Raw genomic sequence first — 19,809 nt, forward strand, 5'->3', positions numbered from 1 at the left:
CGCGACAGTCTAATGAACTGCCATAAATCAACACACATAACATGCAAAATATTATCAGTTAAGGCACTGCAATGCACTGGAGAGGTATGTAGGGGGATTTAATTATATGTTCACTTTACCCAGGTTAATGTTTAGATTTTCCTACAGAAGATAATTATTAGCCAAGAATGGTCAATTTAACCTTAATTTATCCATGATTGACATGCATATGGTCAACACATAGCTAGACCGGTCATTATCCTCTTGGATATCATTCCAGTGGGTTATACAAAAATGTAGTTTGTCAGTTTATAGGCTCGATGTTCAGAATTCTTTATTTATTTTTTTGCACACATATCCAGAATTTTGGCAGAGATCCAGACGAACAGATCATAGCTATTTTTTTAGCTTATGTAGCTAACTCTTTTAAAAGAGAAATATGGACAAAGCTTTTTTACGTTGTTTGCGTAAGTCGTCCGCGAATCGGGATTTACGTTGTTTACGTCCACGTCGAAATCAATAGGCCCGTACGGCGTACTTAGCCGCTATGCGCACTGGGAAATGTAGGTGCCCGGCGCATGCGCAGTAACTAAAAACGTCAAAAACGTGAGGTCAAGCCTCATTACCATACAACACGCCCCCTCCAACCCATTTGAATTAGGTGCCCTTACGCCCGCCGCGTTTACACTACGCCGCCCTAAGTAAGGAGGTAAGTGGCTTGATAATCATGTACTTGCCTCTCTTACTTAAGGCGGTGTAGTGTAAACACGCTAGGCTACGCCGACCTAGTTTTGCGCGCCCCTACCTGAATCTACCCATAAGTGATCAGCGGTCACATGAATGCTCTCTTCTCAGGCTTAGACCTGGCAAGGGACAGGTGAAGCTTCACAACAATGTTGCAGCCATAGATGTGAGCATGTGTGTTAAGTTTTTAGCATTTTTTCAAATACAAAGTATGCCTTGGAAAAAAAACAGACATTCAGGTGGCAGGATCGGTCCTGAATGTCTTGGCAACTACCCACTGATAAGTGATCAGTATTAGGCACTGTGGAAACAAAAGGGAATATGAGTGCACAGGCTCATAATGCAATAATGTATTTTATTGGATATAAAATAATAAAATCAATCAATACACTCACAAGTGAAGGTGAATAAACAGCGCCAAACAGTTCCTCCAATATAGAGCCTTAGCGAGGGACACATCCATGCTTCAGAGTGAATGAGAAGACCACTGGATAGGCTGGTTCCACAGACACAGGCTCATCAAGCAGCTGCCGACAGGCCGCAAGTGAACTGCTCACTGATTGAAGAAACAGACGGTCAGGAGAGGGCTGTGGGGCAACTACCACACTTGTCCCAGGGAGAGCTCTGGTGAAGCTAACTGACAGAGGATGCTGTAGTTGTCAGGATAGCATGTTTCGGAGGGCGTGGCCTCCTTCCTCAGATGCCGCCAATGTGGACCTGCAGCAATTTTTTCAACTTTCCATCTATTAAATCTTCTGCCCTTATTGTTTTAACTTTGGATAGTAAAACATTCTGCCAGTAAATACCTTATACAGCCCACTTCCTGTTTCTTGTCTGTTCATTAGCCTAGGCTTATGACATCATGCACAGCTCTCACTCTCGTGAGAGTTTGCCAGGAAGGGGGGTGAGTCATAAGAGGGCCAATGAGAGCTGCAGAGCTGGAGATGTGTGTCTGTGTAAATCCAGGAAGTTAAAGGCAGCAGCTTCAGCTGCCCACAGTTAAAATGGTTGCAGCCAAACTCTGTGGAGGGAGATTTCTGCAGCATATTTGGCACGTATAGAATCACTGTATGTATAAAATAATATGCAAAGTGGTTGGAGGGAAGTTTCCGAATGGCAAAGATGTTTTTATTACCAATTATGTGAACAGACTGCACAGAGGGCTCAGTGATGTAGAAACCTCAGCTGTTCTCCTGTAGCACTCAGTTGTCAGCAGTTTTCCAGGCAGTAAATGTTTGAAAAATAATTTTAGATCATTTCAAATCAGTTGCACTCCAAAACCACTAGTGGTGATTTCCTCTCACTTCCTGTTACATCTTCAGGACAGGAAGTGAAGAGAGATTTCTCTAGTGGGACTATAGCTCTCAATACACTATTAGATTTTCAAATAAACATTTGTATGAAAATTCTTAGTACATTCAATTAAACAATTGAGGATTGTTGTTCAAAAAGTTCTTACATTTTTTTTTTCTGCTTTTACAATTTGATTTTGGAGTAAATTGACTTTCTTGAATGAAAAAATGTCCATCCTTCTCCTTCGAACTTTTTGTCATTGTTGAAAATGGACATCGATTTGACCCCGATAACGATTAGAAAATCAAACAAGCGCCTTTAAAACAAAAATATTTAAAATAAAATTCTACTGGTGTATGACCAGCTTTAGACAACAAAAATAACCAGACAAGGGGGCAGATCCACAAAGAGAGTACGCCGGCGTATCTACTTTCGAATTTCCTGCGTCGTATCTTTGTTTTGAATCCTCAAAACAAGATACAACGGCATCTGGGTTAGATCCGACAGGTGTACGTCTTCTTACGCCTTCGGATCTTAGATGCAATTCTTCAGCGTCCGCTGGGTGGCGTTCCCGTCGCAATCCGCGTCGAGTATGCAACTTAGCTATTTCCGACGATCCACGAACGTACGAGCGGCCGTCGCATTCTTTTACGTCGTCTCTAGTCGGCTTTTTCCGGCGTATAGTTAAAGCTGCTATATGGTGGCGTACTCAATGTTAAAGCGAATTTTTTTTTTTAACATTAGATTCATGCTCATTTTGTGAAGGGGAATCGGGTCGTTTTTTTAAAATCGAAGCCGTACTTACCGTTTTAGAGAGCGATCTTCTCCGCTGCTTCCGGGTATGGTCTTCGGGACTGGGCATTCCTATTTGATTGACAGTCTTCCAACAGGCTTCCGACGGTCGCATACATCGCGTCACGTCGGTGCGGCTCTATACGGCGCCTGCGCACCGACGTTCGGCTACTTTCGGAAAATTGTGACGCGATAGATGCGACCGTCGGAAGCCTGTCGGAAGACTGTCAATCAAATAGGAACGCCCAGTCCCGCAGCCCATCCCAGGAAGCGGCGGAGAAGATCGCTCTCTAAAACGGTAAGTACTGCTTCGTTTTTAAAAAAAAATACCCGATTCCCCTTGACAAAATGAGCATGAATCTGTTAAAAATTAACATTTCCGGGTGAACCTCCACTTTAAGTATGGCCGTTGCTCCCGCGTATAATTTTGAAAATTTTATTTTGTTTGTGTAAGTCGTCTGTGAATCGGGCTGGACGTAATTTACATCCACGTCAAAACAATGACGTCCTTGCGACGTCATTTAGCGCAATGCACGGCGGGAAATTTATGAACGGCGCATGCGCAGTTTGTTCGGCGCGAGGACGCGCTTCATTTAAATGAAACATGCCCCCTACTCGCCGCATTTGAATTGCGCGTCATTACACCGCGAGAGATACACTACGCCGCCGTAACTTACGGCGCAAATTCTTTGTGGATTCGAAGCTGGGAACAGTAAGTTACAGCGGCGTAGCGTATCTCACATACGCTGCGCCCATGCAATTGTTTGTGAATCTGCCCCAAGGACTTTAAACCCACACTAAACTAAAGAACGAGGTTTAGCTATATGCACGCTGTAATGTGTTTGCTTTTAGTCCTCCTGAATAATCAGAACGTATTCCACACTGTAGCATTCAGTCAGCGCTCTTTTCTAGGTATAGATCTGATTTGTTGATACTTGGCATGGAATGTTGGATGCTTGGATGGTATTTTTGCTTGGCATGATTTCTGAACAGCTTACCCCCATCATGCCGCAGAGCTTTGAAGATAATCTAACATCGCAATCTCTGTTTCATAGATGCCTTCACACCGTGCCATATGACTTGCCTCAGTACATAGAAGTGCGGACCTAAGCCATATTTAGTGTTAGCACTATACCCAGCATCCCAGCATCTCCTGGGAGCATGCCTGTGTGAAAGAATAACCGTAGAAATATAAAAACAGCTTAGTCAGCATCAGGCAGCTGTGTTCTACCTTGCAGACAGTAAATAAGGACTTTGTGACTCCAGTTACTGTACCTTAACACTGCGAAGCCTGAGCTCAGTGTTTGCTGCTGCTCCTAAACCGGGACTAGCTGTACCTGTAAACTGTAGACAAGCGAATGGGGAAGGCCATCATTCTGCAGATTGTTCTGCTAGATGCAACTTTTGAGGAAGGCAGATTTATACTTAGATATGGAAAATCCCCCTAAAATATGTGGTTGCACGAGGAATACACCATCCCATATACAATATGCAACGCTTGAATAACTATTTGGGGGTTATTTATCAAAACTTGAGAGACCAAAATCTGGTTCAACTCTGCATAGAAACCAATCACCTTCCAGGTTTTAATGCCAAAGCTTATATATCTTGACCCTGTCACATCTAAAGGAGCACCGGGGATGGGCTTCTCCTAGACTATGTCACATATAAAGGGTCCCTGAGGGTGATTACATTTTTGATCTGTCATCGAATATTGCGCAATGAGGTTTTTCTCTTTTCTTTCATGCAATCCCTGTCTGTGAGTGCCTGTATCATCTGATCACAGCGGTGGAGGGCTGGATTAGCATTCAGATTGAAGAGAGTGATTTTTTCCCTGCATGGAATCCTGCTAATCACTGTGCACTAATTAAGGACATACTAGTAATTCACAGTTTATGGAGTGTTCTCCCTGATTAGTTTTCTTTGTACGTTTTATCACCTTTTAAGTTAATATTAGCGCATCTATATTTTATATGTCCCTGAGGGTGTGTTGTTGCCAGGCTTGGACAAATCTAAGGGAACCCTGGGGATGTGCTGTTTCTTGTCTCTGACACATCTAAAGTTGTCCTAGGAATGTAGCTAGGCTCTGTCACATTTAACCGCTTGCCGACCGCCACAAGAACTTATACGTCAACAGAATGGCGCGGACAGGCAAATGGCCGAACAGGTACGTCCCTTTAAGTTTGCCGCTGTGTGGTCGCGCGTCCCTGCTGGTAGCGTGGATTCGATGTCCGCCGGTGTCCCGCGATCGTGTCACGGAGCTGAAGAACGGGGAGATGTCAGTGATCAGTGACATGTCACTTGTAGCCACACCCGCTAACAGTTAGAAGCACTCCCTAGGACACACTTAACCCCTTCCTAGCCCCCCAGTGGTTAACCCCTTTACTGATTACTGTATAAATGTAAATGGTCCCAAAATAGCGCCAAAAGTGACCGATGTGTCCGCCATAATATTAAAATATTAATAAAAATGCCATAAAACTACGCCCTATTTTGTAGACACTATAACTTTTTTGCAAACCAAATCAATAAACGCTTATTCCGATATTTTTTTTCAAAAAAATATGTAGACGAATACCTATCGGCCTAAACTGAGGAAAAAAATAGTTTTTTATATATTTTTGGGGGATATTTATTATAGCTAAAAGTAAAGTTGTTTATAGCACAAAAAATAAAAACCACAGAGGTGATGAAATACCACCAAAAGAAAGCTCTATTTGTGGGAAAAAAAGGACGTCAATTTTGTTTGGGAGCTATGTTGCACGACCACGCAATTGTCAGTTAAAGCGATGCAGTGCCGAATCACAAGAAGTGCTCTGGTCTTTGACCAGCCAAATGGTCCAGGGCTGAAGTGGTTAAAGGAGCACCGGAGTTGTTTAGCTTGTACGCTACAGCAAAATATTTATTTCAGATAGTGTATGTTCATTGACTTACCTACCAAAACTAGCTGCTTGCTGTGGGGGCACTCAACAGGAGGGAGGGGCAAGGAGCACCAGAGAAGGACCCGAGAAGAGGAGGATCGGGGCTGCTCTGTGCAAAACCATTACACAGAGCAGGTAAGTATAACATGTTTGTTATTTTGATAGAAAAAAAAGGAGACCTTACAATCACTTTAAGTCAAACAGAGAATGAACAGTGAAAGTGCAGCGTTGAATTCATGACACCCTTGTCCTCAATTAGAATGACACCATTATATAAAGCAATACAGAAATTCCTGATTTACTTGAAGTGCTTACATTCCCCTAAAGAGTTGTTAACCTCAGAAAAGAAACAAAAAAAGTTGAGAGTTACTTCTGGGCTCACGGGCTCCGGCGCTTTAATTTTTTGCAACCGCGATGACGTCACTCCCATGCATGCGCACGGGTTCCACCAGGCACGGTTACTGAAAGGCCGTTTCTTCAGTGTGCATGCGCCGATGACATCAGCAGCAGCGCATATAGTGAATAACTGTTGGCACTATATAAATCCTGTATAATAATAAAAAAAAATAATAATATCTCCTAAACTGCACAAGTTTAGGAGATCTTTACAGTACCTACAGGTAAGCTTTATTATGGGCTTACCTGTATGTACAAGTGGTGTAACAGAGTTTATTGGAATGGCGTGTAAATATTTATTGAAATATTTCAAAAAGACTAGCCTTAAAAAGTGCATCCCTGATATCATTGGGATTAAGCCAAAAAAAGCTGAATATGTGCCGACTGCACCTTTTATTTGGTTAAAGGGGTTGTAAACCTTGGTGTTTCTTCACCTTAATGCATCCTATGCTGTGTCCGGCCCCCCCGAGCCCCCGTTTTACTTACCTGAGCCCCGAGTTTCCGAGGGCGCGATCCTGCGTCGTTCTCTCCATGGCTGATTGGCTCCTCGTTGGATAAATTGATAGCAGCGCAGCCATTGGCTCCCGCCGAGTGTATAACATGTGAGCGTGCCCGGAAGGTAACCTCCTCGGGAAAGCGCTTCCCAGAGGGGGTTAGCTCTTGCGGAGAGGAGCCGGGACAGCTGCCGTGGGACCCCAGAAGAGGACGTTTTGGGGGCCACTCTGTGCAAAACGAACTGTAGAGTGGAGGTAAGTATGACATGTTTGTTATTTAAAAAAAACAAAAAACGAACCACTAACAATATTGCCCAATTAAATTGTGTTGGTGACCAATAATGACCACTGCTTTAATGTATGCAAAACATTTTCTGTATTTTATTTAATGAGTTGCTAGCATGATTTTCATTCTAGAAGTATCACCTTTCAGTCTAGTCAGTTCATCTCCTCAGAATTGCTGAGTGATACATTGATGCCTTTTCTGCCCTGAAGTCGTTTTGAAAGGCTTAGTGTGGGGGTAGTCCTAGATCCAGTGGTTTTAATCTACTTACGTAGCTTTAAAAAAATGTAAAAGCATTCCTGCCCTATTTTTGGTCGGGTCACTTGTCTCATATGTGTGCACGGTGGCCAAGCTATGAAGCCCATGTTATTAAATAAGCTTCTGGTATTTGATATGTTCTTCATAGACAAACATGGGGCTGAAACGTTTGGAAACCAGCAATGCAACCTCCAAAGCAAAAACATGTTATTGTGCAAACAGTCGTAACCCACAACCAGGAGATGGTTGCACGCCAATACGCCTGACGCCGAAAGCCTGAAGCTCAAACAAGTTCCGGACCCTTTTTTGTCGCGCGTATCAGGCGGTTTGAGCGTATTTGAGCGTTTCCATTTCCCATAGAAAGTAATGGAAACGCTCGATTCAAGCGACTAGCGCGACAACAAGCGTTTGCTACGGGCGTTTCGTCGCTTTAATCAATAGAACTTTTCACCCAGGCAGAAGATTAAAAATATCTACCAACATAGCAACAAGTGATGAAAAGATGACCATTTTTCCTATTGGCTAAAATAAAAAACGTTGAAGTACAAAAACGTCGGACGACGCTGTATGCAAACGCGCAAATAAGCACGAATACGCGCAACAAAAGCGCCGGAAAAAAACGCCCAAAAAAACAACCGACGCTCAGGTGTGAATGCAGCCTTAGGGTGGTGGGGGCCCCCGGGCTTGAGTCACTTTCGGGCCCTACCTTCTATACATTACTTTAAATAGAACATACAAGCTATGTATTAGAGCTGCACAATTCTGGATAAACTGAGAATAAAAATAGAGATCACGATGTAACTTCGCTGTACCTGTCAGATGGAGAGGGATCATATAATTCCACCGTACAAACCGCCACATCTGCCCATCGGTAGTCGCCGCAGCTATAAATAGTGTCTTTCGGATGCGCATGCGCAGAAGAATGACCGGGCGTAATGACGTCATCGCGACTGCGTCGCATAATGATGATGCATAGTCATCAATAGTAAACATAGCTTGTCCCGAAGGACATGATGTATACTGCGCATGGGCACAAAGTATTCAAAGGGCAAATTCAGCAATTGGAGCCAAAGTAACAACATGCCACATCCAGCAAAAGGACAGACACCGGCATAATATTGCAAAAAAAGCTTCACAAGGGTAATAATAAAAGAAAGGCAGTTTGTCTACTTGGACGGAGGACAAAAATGATCAATGTCCCTAGAACAGGTAAAAATGCTAGACCAATCAACACACTTTAAATGAAAAATTAAATGACTGGCATATCATTGAAAAAAAATTAACGTAAACGGGCGGGGCCCCCTATTGGGAGGGGCCCCTGGGCTTTACCCCAGTCAAGCCCAATGGTAAGTCCAGCCCAGCCCACAACAACCAATCAGACATCCCTTTGCTATAGTCAAACCAGTGAAAGATCATTTCTGATTACTTGCGCTGTATGGTATTGTATAGAAGGGGAGGGAGTTAATGGATACAATTGTAAGCTCTCATTTTTTATACTAGAAGCAACAAAAGCATGTCTGTTCGGGAGTCTTCTTTTTCTACCTTACATTTACAGTATGCGTGAACTTTAAATCACAATACCACTCATCTCAGAAACACTAATGCCTCGTACACACGATCAGTTTTCCCGACAAGAAAAGTGTGATGTGAGATTTTTGTCAGGAATTCCGACCGTGTGTATGCTCCATCACACTTTTTTTGGGAGAATTCCTGGCAAGAAAAGATTGAGAGCAGGATCTCAGTTTTTCGTGACAGGAAAAATTCCTATCGGGAATCGCGGTAGTCTGTATGCAATTACGACGCAAAAAAAAACATGCATGCTCAGAATCAAGCAGAAGAGCCGAACTGCCTATTGAACTTCATTGATCTCAGCTCGTCGTACATGTTGTACGTCACTACGTTCTTGACGTTCGAAATTTCAGCCAAGATTTGTGTATGTGTATGCAAGCCAATTTTGAGCCGTTTTCCTGCTGAAAAAAAACACGGTTTTCCTGTCGGAAAAACTCATTGTGTGTACAGGGCATTATGTAACAGAACAGAGAAGTCAGCTCAAAATCAAGGTATTTTTGGAAGTTTCCTACTGTTATCTGCTATGGTCATATGCTTACCCCTTAAGCTGTTCAAATGTTGACCTAACCTTTTATATATTTAATTATACTGTACGTGATATATATTTATATACAATATCTCACAAAAGTGAGTACACCCCTCACATTTTTGTAAATATTTTATTATATCTTTTCATGTGACAACACTGAAGAAATGACACTTTGCTACAATGTAAAGTAGTGAGTGTACAGCTTGTATAACAGTGTCAATTAGCTGTCCCCTTAAAATAACTCAACACATAGGCCCAGATTCACGTACAGCGGCGTATCTTTGAGCAGGCATAACGTGTGTTATGTAAATGTTATGTGACCCCACGTAAATGACGCTTTTTTACGAACGGCGCATGCGCCGTCTGTGGACATATCCCAGTGTGCATTGCTCCAAAGTACGCCGCAAGGACGTATTGGTTTCGACGTGAACGTAAATTACGTCCAGCCCCATTCACGGACGACTTACGCAAACAACGTAAAATTTTCTAAATTCGACACGGGAACGACGTCCATACTTAACATTGGTACGCCGCATGTAAGCCTCATATAGCAGGGGTAACTTTACGCCAGGAAAAGCCTAACGTAAACGGGGTATCTGTACTGCGTCGGCCGGGCGTACGTTCGTGGATTCGCGTATCTAGCTGATTTACATATTTCTAGGCGTAAATCAGCGTACACGCCCCTAGCGGCCAGCGTAAATATGCAGTTAAGATCCGACGGCGTAAGAGACTTACGCCGGTCGGATCTAATACAAATCTATGCGTAACTGATTCTAAGAATCAGGCGCATAGATACGACGGCTTTGACTCAGAGATACAACGGCGTATCTGGAGATACGCCGTCGTATCTCCTTTGAGAATCTGGGCCATAATGTCTAAACCCCTGGCAACAAAAGTGAGTAAGTGAAAATGTCCAAATTGGGCCCAATTAGCCATTTTCCCTCCCCGGAGTCATGTGACTTGTTAGTGTTACTAGGTCTCAGATGTGAATGGGGAACAGGTGTGTTAAAGTGGTTGTAAACCCTCTCCCACAACTTTATCCCATGTAAATCATCATAAAAAAACCCTAATGAACGCTGCTTGTAGATATATCCTTACTTACTTAATATTGTTGTAATCCTTTTTGTTCTTTAGAATGACGTCACTGGAGCATGCCCAGATCTCCCCTGATTTACGGCACACTCTGCTTGCTTGTCTGTCTGTTATCAGGACTTTCTATGGCACAACAGTGAAATCCCAGGAGACTGCATAATCACTCAGAGCTTCCTCCTACACCCCATGTGACCATGTGACATCACATGGAGTGTAAACCTGGGCATCGGACTGAATTACTGCAGTCTTATCAGCTGAAATTGATAAGACTGACATAGGCAAACACTAGATAATCGGCACAAGCAAATACTATGAAATTAAACAAGTGGCTATGAGCAGGGTTGCCATAGAAACGTTGGATTGAGAAGGAGGCTTGGTTAACAGTACAGGAAGTGCTCAATGTATGGGCGGAAATACACTGTGGACTCAGAAAACAATACTTAAGATGGCACTGCCTTACCCCCACAAGTTTTTTTAAAGTTTCTTTAGACAGTAAGTAATATGCAATTTGGGCTGTATTACAGTGGCTATAGATTGATAATTACTTAATATAACGGACTAAATGAAAAGAAGCATCAGAGTGGGAGGGTTTACTTCCTCTTTAAATTTGGTGTTATCGCTCTCACTCTCTCATACTATTCACTGGAAGTTCAACATGGCACCTCATGGCAAAGAACTCTTCGAGGATCTGAAAAAAATTATTGTTGTTCTACATAAAGATTGGCCTAGGCCAGGGGTGCCCAACCTTTTGAAGCATAAGGGCCACTTAAGCGACTCGGTTAAGCGGTCGCGGGCCACAATGAGCAGAGCGGGCGGATGACAGGTCTGTGTCCGCTCTGCATATGCAGAACGGACACAGACAAAGCCCACTAAACCCTTTTTTGCCGGATTAGGACACAAGGTAGGAAACAAGTCCGTGTACATCTGACACTCCTTAGAGGTGAAAGGAGGGTCCAATTGGGTCGGACTGACCATGTGAAAGGGGCCCAAGGCTGCTTTCACCCTGATGCACTGTGGTTTACCCGAACCGCAGGTGCAACGCAGTGTACCTTTGGTTTCCTGCACTTTGTAAAAGACTTCTATTATATTCTGCAGGTTTGGTGCACTTTTAGAAAGCTCGCCAAACTCGCAGGCAATAACAGAAGTCTATGGCTCAGTGCAGGTAACCCACAGGTGCACTGCTCTGCCCAGTAACCACTGCAGAACAATATGCCCATATATACACTGTGATTTTACTAATAAACTGACCTTTAATAACAGTATTCTATTCCATAAGAGAGCAGGAGATCGCGGGCCACATCAGAGGGCTCCGCGGGCCGCGGGTTGGGCACCCCTGGCCTAGGCTGTAAGAAAATTGCCAAGACCCTGAAACTGAGCTGCAGCGCGGTGGCCAAGGCCATACAGAGCTTTAACAGGACAGGTTCCACTCAGAACAGGCCTTGTCATAGATGGAGCTTAGCTTTAACTCATCCCTCTTTATGCAAAACTAGAAAGAAATGTTTTAGGTATACATACACTTTAACCAGTTAACAACCGCCCTATAGACGAAATACGTCTACAAGGCGGTTGCTTAACTCTGGGAGCCCTCTGGGGCGCGCACACGGGAATGTCCGGATCTGGCGGATCACGGTAAATCGCCGCTGATAGCGGCGGTTTACCACGTGATCGCTCCGTCCAATGACGGAGCGATCACTTGTAAACAAACCGGCGTCATGTGATGACGCCGGTTCCTCCCTCCCCTCTCTGTACCGAATGGTACAGTGTGAGAGGAGAGAGGAGGGAGCGGATGCAGCAGCAGCAGCTGCTGTGGGCTGGATCTGTGACAAATGCAGTCACAGATTCAGCCATCCATCACTGCCCCAACTCTGCAATACCCCACAATACTCTGCAATACCCCAAAATACTCTGCAATACACCAAAATACTCTGCAATACCCCAAAATACTCTGCAATACACCAAAATACTCTGCAATACCCCACAATACTCTGCAATACCCCACAATACTCTGCAATACCCCACAATACCCTGCAACGTCGCATATGGGGATTTTTAAGTAGCGAAGTTTGGCGCCATTCCACGAGCGTGTGCAATTTTGAAGGGTGACATGTTGGGTATCTATTTACTCGGCGTAACTTCATCTTTCACATTTATGCAAAATAATGAAGAAAAAATACTAAATTTGCTAAATTTTATAACAGAAACAAAGAAAAATTCATTTTTTTTACAGAATTTTCAGTCTTTTTTCTCTTATAGCGCAAAAAATAAAAAACCCAACGGTGATTAAATACCACCAAAAGAAAGATCTATTTGTGTGAAAAAAAGGACGGAAATTTCATTTGGGTACAATGTTGTATGACTGAGTAATTGTCATTCAAATTGTGAGAGCACCGAAAGCTGAAAATTGGTCTGGTTATTAAGTGGGTTTACGTGCCCAGTGGTCAAGTGGTTAAGTTGATAGGCATTGCAAAAGCAACATTTAAAATGCATAAACATTCCAGCTTAATAAAAATGTAATGATTTTTATATAGTTTTATATAAGTGGGATGACTGTTTCTTTTTCTTCTGGTCACAGGGCTCCACGTTGAGGAAGAGGAAGATGTATGAAGAGTTCCTGAGCAAGGTCTCCATCTTGGGTCAGTATTTCCTCCTCAATGTCGCACAAAACCCTTTGAGCCCTTGAAAGCTCAGTTACAATAAGACCACACAGCAGCCACATAAACTTGGATGAGGGTCCTGCATGTTAGTCCTTTTATTGGTTCATGTAAGCTCACATCTGTTCCTGGGGTTTTTCTTGGTAGCTATCTGATCTCATACACCAAACCTAAATGATTTTACATGTGTGAAGAGCTGGGTCCTGAATCCAAAGCTTTTCCAGTAGGAGGGGGCATAATACGCCTTGCTTTAATAACACGGATTATTACCGATATTTGGTGATCTGATAAAAAATAGCAGGTGTGTTTTACTGTGCCTTTAGTGCGTTTTTTTTTTTATTTCACATTACCATTAAAAATAATGGCAATACATTTCTAATCCCTGCATTTTGTTTTTTTACATGTTACTCATGTAGTATATTTTTTTAAATATTAAAATTTTAATTATTTAATTAAAAGAATAAACACATTGGGCCAGATCCACAAAGAACTTACGCCGGCGTATCTATTGATACGCTGCGTAAGTTGTAAGATGCCCCGTCGTATCTTTGTTTTGTATCCACAAAACAAGATACGACTAAATGTGGGCAGTGGCGTCTCCAGCTTTCATATTTAGGGGGGGCACATGGGGGGACAGGGACAAAAGTAGGGGGGCCAACTATAAAATGCAATTATATATATAATCTCCTGGGGCCCTTTACTACGATCCCACTATGGGCCTTTTCACATGTTCTGCAGTGAGCTCCCTTCCTACTATACTGGGGCCCCCCAGGGTGGCAGAAAACAAGATATATGTCACCAGCACACCAAGAAAATATAAGGGTACAAAGCAGTGGGAGAACTATCAGGGTTGCAAAGGTTGTCTTGCCACCGGGCCCTGGTGTTCTGCCACAGTGGGGGATCCCCAGCTGTCCTGTCCCTGCTATTTACAGCGCTGGTCTGGCATCTGTCTCCTTGGCAGCGGCGGCAGTCTATTAGGACCTAGTGCTGGTGACATTATGGGTGCATGCATGAAGGCTGGCACTATTGGTTATAGAGAGCCGAGCCCCCAGCTGGTCACCTAGCAGCAGTAATGCTGTATAACCTTCTCTGTTGACATGCTGATCGGCATGTGATCCAGGTGATGCTCCCAGTCAGATCTAATAAACACAGTATTTATTAGCATCAAGAGTACAACCACATAAATATAATCAACCGTATGATCAGCAGCCATGTGGGCTCTATGCCTGTAAAGTGTGGGCTTTGATCAATAAAATCACTGATATTTATGACTAGGATTTGACTAAGAGCATCACCTGGATTGCATCCCGATCAGCATGTCAGAGAAGGGTCCACTGCTGCTAAGCAACCTGCAGGGAGCTCAACTGTCTACAACCAATAGAGATGGGCTCGGGTGTGTTTGAAATCCCACATGCCCGATCCCGCCAGGAAGCCGACACTCCACAGTGCTAATCAATGTATGGGCTGCCTAAGAGCTAAGACCAGCCATAGACAGTTTAAATCTCAGCTGGTTCAGTAGAAACTGGCTGAGATTTGAACCTTTAATGAGCAGATTCTCTTATAATTATCACTAGTGGTTGCTGTATAGTCACTAGTGATAATCACTGTTTGTCGCGAGAATTAAATTGCTGGGCAGGAGGGATATTCCCCTGTCACCACTGTCTGTTGATGGGGGAATCATGCAAGTTTCTTTCCTGCAATCTGTGGATGCAGGAAAGAAATTTGCACCGTATATTATCTGCCTAACTGAAAGTGAGATTAAATTGTGAATGTTTTGAAAGAACAGGAGAGGGGAGGGAGACAGATGGGGGGGAGAGAAGGGATTGAGATAATGTAGTTCAGTGATTACAGTGTACTGCAGTCTGCAGTGCACACACTTAAACACGGTCCAGGCTAGAATATCTGGTTGTGTGAGCACTTGCATTATGCAGTGTCGGAGAGCAGAGGGAGGGGGAGGAATCCCCCGCAGAGCTGACTGGGATCGCTCTCCCTCTCGGGGAGCAAAATACAAAAATTTGGGGGGGCACATGGTGGGGCACAGCATGATGTTGGGGGGGTCAGGGCCCCCTCTGGCCCCCCCCTAGGGACGCCTCTGAATGTGGGCTCGATCCGACTGACGTACGTCTTAGTACGCCGTCGGATCTTAGGTGCTTATTTACGCTGGCCGCTAGGTTGCGCTTCCGTTGATTTCCGCGTAGAGTATGTAATTTGGCTAGTTACGCCGATCCTCAATAGTACGTCCGCCCGGCGCATTTTTTTACGTCGTTTACGTAAGGCTTTTTTCGGCGTAACGTTACCCCTGGGTCTATGAGGCGTACGCAATGTTAAGTATGGACATCGGGACAGCGTCGAATTTTCCATCGTTTGCGTAAAACATTCGCGAATAGGGCTTTGCGTAAATTACGTTCACGTTGAAAGCATTGACTATTTGCAACGTGATTTCGAAGCATGTGCACTGGGATACCCCCATGGAGGGCGCATGCGCCGTTAAAAAAAAACAACATTTACGTGGGGTCAAGATGAATTAACATAAAACACCCCCACATCTTTGTCATTTGAATTGCGCACCCTTACGCCGACACATTTACACTACGCCGCCGTAACTTACGGCACAAATTCTTTCTGGATACGGAAACTACGCTGTAAGTTACGGCGGCGTAGTGTTTCTGAGATACGCTACGCCTGCCTAAAGATAGGCAGATCTTTGTGGATCTGGCCCATTATACTTACCTGCTCTGTGCAATAGATTGCACAGAGCAGCCCCGATCTATTTCTGGGGTCCTGGCTCCTAGCAAGAAAGCCAATTGCTATGGGGGCACTCATTCGAGCTAGCTCCAGAGCCACTCTGACTGCATCTATTGACACAGACAGCGCTGCTCTGCTCTTCTTTCTGCTCCATTATCACAGGATTTGATTGACAGCATAGGTCTGCGCTCAGGGTGTGCCAGGTGTGCCTGGGCACACCCTAATCACCCTGTGCTGTGCAGATTGCCCCTGCTGCTTGGCTGCAGAGAAAGAGACTAGGGAATCTCTGTCCTCAGTCCCTTTCTTTTTCTCTAAAGTGAGACATCCGGGGTCTGTTTAGACTCCTGATATTTCACCAAAGCCCTCCAATGGGGCTCAGAAAAAAATTGCGAAAAATAAATCAAAATAATAAAAAAATTATTGTAAAAATATATTGTAAAAATATAATAAAAAAATAAAATTGTAAAATAGTAATTCAAAAATAGACTACTGACACCAATTTCAGCCCTACTGACACCATCCACTGCTCTACTGATACCAACCTCTGCTCTGCAGACACTGTCCATTGCCCTACTGCCCCATATATATATTTATACACATGCATGTACTATATGTTTGAGCTTTGGGGTGCACACCCTAATGCAATAGGCTGCGCACACCTATGATTGACAGCAATGGGAGCCAGTGGCTCCTGCTGCTATTAATCTGCCCAGTGAAGAGTGAGATAGCCACTGCTCTTGTGCACATTGCTGGATCCAGATGGGGCTCAGGTTAGTATAAGTGGGTGCTGAGGGGTGGGGGGCACGATACTGCAGCACAGAAGAGTTTTTACCTTAATGCATAGAATGCATTAGGGTAAAAAAAAAATTGAATAGTAAACTTAAAATGGATGTTCAATCAAAAAGTTTTTTTAGATTTTGGGAGTGATTGAACACCATCAGGAATTTATTGCTATGTGGAGCAGAACTTTCCCTCTAGGGCCCAGATTCTCGTAGATGGGCGAAAAAATGTGCGGGCGTAACGTATCTCATTTACGTTACGCCGCCGCAAGTTTTTCAGGCAAGTGCTTTATTCACAAAGCACTTGCCTGTAAAGTTGCGGCGGTGTAGCGTTAATCACCCGGCAGAATTCAAATTCGGCGGGTAGGGGGCGTGTTTCATTTAAATGAAGCGCGTCCCCGCGCCGAACGAACTGCGCATGCGCCGTCGCTAAAATATCCCAGCGTGCATTGCTATAAATGACGTCGCAAGGACGTCATTGGTTTTGACGTGGATGTAAATTACGTCCAGCACCATTCACGGACGACTTACGCAAACAATGTAATTTTTTTAATTTTCGACGCGGGAACGACGGCCATACTTAACATTGGCTGCGCCTCATATAGCAGGGGCAACTTTACGCCGGGAAAAGCCTAACGTAAACGTCGTAACTTTACTGCATCAGCCACGCGTACGTTCGGGAATTCGCGTATCTAGCTAATTTGCATACTCAACGCGGAAATCGACGGAAGCGCCACCTAGCGGGGAAAAAAAAATTGCAGTTACGATCCGACGGTGTAAGAGACTTACGCCTGTCGGATCAAATGGATATCTATGCGTAACTTAATCTAAGAATCAGTCGCATAGATACGACGGCCCAGATTAGGACTTACGACGGCGTACATGGCGCTGCGCCATCGTAAGTCCTTTGAGAATCTGGGCCTAGGAGTATATCTATAATAAGCATTCGTCCTGTGGATCTGTATGTACTTTCAGTCTATGCAAATTGGGCAGAACAAATATTTTCTTGAATATTTTGTTTTATTACAGGCAATAGTATGGCCACAAGATCAGTGGCATTATGACCACTGAAGCTGTAGAGCATAAGCAATACATACATTGTTGGTTACAATTATTTGCTAATTCCCTCTAGCATTCCCTAGAGTTGTTATGTTGTATCTCTTGTCAAGGCATACATATTTCCAAAAATACTCATTAGATCAGAAGAAAACATAACCTAAAGAACATTTATTTTGCCCAGATTAACTGAGCCAATGGCTATGCAAGTTTTCTATGTGTGTTTGGTGTCATTGGGGGTTATTTACGAAAGGCAAATCCACTTTGCAATACAAGTGCAAACTACAAGTGAAAAGTGCACTTGAAATTGCACTGAAAGTGCAGTTGGAAGTGCAGTCGCTGTAAATCTGAGGGGTAGATCTGAAATGAGGGGAAGCTCTGCTGATTTTATTATCCAATCATGTGCAAGCTAAAATGCTGTTTTTTCTTTTCCTTGCATGTCCCCCTCGGATCTTACACTTTTAGTGCAATTTCAAGTGTACTTTGCACTTGTAGGGCCAGATCCAGAGAGAGAGAGTACGCCGGCTTATCTACTGATACGCCGGCGTACTTTCAAATTACCCGCGTCGTATCTTTAGTTTGAATCCTCAAACCAAGATACAACGGCATCTGGGTTCGATCCGACAGGCGTACGGCTTTGTACGCCTTCGGATCGTAGATGCAATACTTTGGCGTTTGCTGGGTGGAGTTTGCGTTGTTTTCCGCGTCGGGTATGCAAATGACCTTTTTCCGACGATCCACGAACGTACGCGCGGCCGTCGCATTCTCTTTCGTCGTCCGTGAATAGGGATGGACGTAAGTCACGTCTAAGTTAAAAAAATTACGTTGTTGCGACGTCATTTCGCGCAAAGCACGGCGGGAAATTTCGAAACGGAGCATGCGCAGTTCAATTGGCGTGGGGACGCGCTTCATTTAAATGAATGACGCCCCCTAATCGCCGATTTGAATTCCGCCGCCAGAAATACACTACGCCGCCGTAACTTTCGGCGCGCAATCTTTCAGGATTCGAACCAAAGCCGGAAAAGTTACGGCGGCGTAGCGTATCTCTGATACGCTGCGCCGATCCATTTCTATGTGGATCTGGCCCGTAGTTTGCAATTGTAGTTTGCACTTGTAGTGCAAAGTGGATTTGCCTTTAGTAAATAACTCCCACTGTGTCAACAGTTATACCAGACAAGAAATGAGCAAAAATCTGCATCTGCGATTTAGAAAAATATAAGCAGATTATACTTATGGAAGTATTAAACCCTCAGCATTCTCACCTTAAAGTGATACTAACAACGGTTTAATTTATATTGTCTATTCTATTTCGTTATGCAGATGATGGCACTGTAATAATTTTAATAAAAAAAAGCATCTAAGTACCTTTTTCCTATGTGATATACAGCTGTCACATGACCCAGCTCTCTCCCAGCCTGTCTGCAGGGAAACATAAGCAGGAGGAGCTTCTAGTCCTCTGCTGCTGGTCATATGTAAAAAAAAAAAAGCCTTTAGAATACAGAATAAAAATAAATAAATAATAACAGTAAAATTAAATTGGCATACAAATATATATTTAAAATCAAATCTTTATTATTTTGTGGAAACAGCCTGTGTCTTAGAATAAAAGGGAGGTGAAGCCACCATTTATCTATATGTAATATCCCATTGTGTTAAGCTGATTAGTAGGAATGGAGAGAGGGAGGGAGTGGTCTGCTCAGATGTGATAGAGAGGAAATGCTCAGCATAGAAACTCACTGAAGCTGAGCATGTGCAGAGTTGCCAACACAACTGCGAAAAAAGGTGGAGATAGAGAGCAGCAGGATCAGCCAGGTTTTTTGAAGAATACAGAAAACAAATCTCACAGTGAATGAGTGAGAATGAACAGCATGTAATACACCATTTATTGATATTTTTATGATGTGGGTTTAGTGACACTTTAAGATATTGATCACAATAAAAAAAAAACATTCCCAAGTAAACAATTTGGTAAAATTCTTACCCCAGCATGTGTACTTTCAATGCTGCTGCCTCCTGCTCTTTCATTGCTGCTTGCCTGAACTTCCTGTCTTATCAGTGGACAGTGCAAGTCTTGAGACAGTCTTTGAAGAAGGGATGTGAGAGGAGGAGCAAGGAGTAGAGAAGAACCTTGCCATCCCAGACTTGGGGGCTGTATGTTTCTATTGATGCACGCAGTGTAGGGAGACACAGCTCTAGTCCTTGCAATTGGGAATGGCTCCATATGATGC

At 43.7% G+C, this 19,809-nt stretch overlaps 1 protein-coding gene across 3 annotated transcripts in view; it reads left to right on the forward strand.

Moving 5' to 3' along the window:
• The window catches only part of PRKAR1B (protein kinase cAMP-dependent type I regulatory subunit beta), a 347,158-nt gene that overhangs the window by 259,901 nt on the left and 67,448 nt on the right, over nt 1–19,809 (forward strand). For all 3 annotated transcript variants that reach the window (XM_040356774.1, XM_040356773.1, XM_040356775.1), the window contains one exon: nt 12,923–12,983. In XM_040356774.1, the coding sequence (XP_040212708.1) occupies nt 12,923–12,983 (61 nt within the window). The remainder of the gene's footprint in view (nt 1–12,922; nt 12,984–19,809) is intronic.

Source organism: Rana temporaria, chromosome 6 (assembly GCF_905171775.1).
Source record: "Rana temporaria chromosome 6, aRanTem1.1, whole genome shotgun sequence".
NCBI classification, from domain to species: Eukaryota; Metazoa; Chordata; class Amphibia; order Anura; family Ranidae; genus Rana; species Rana temporaria.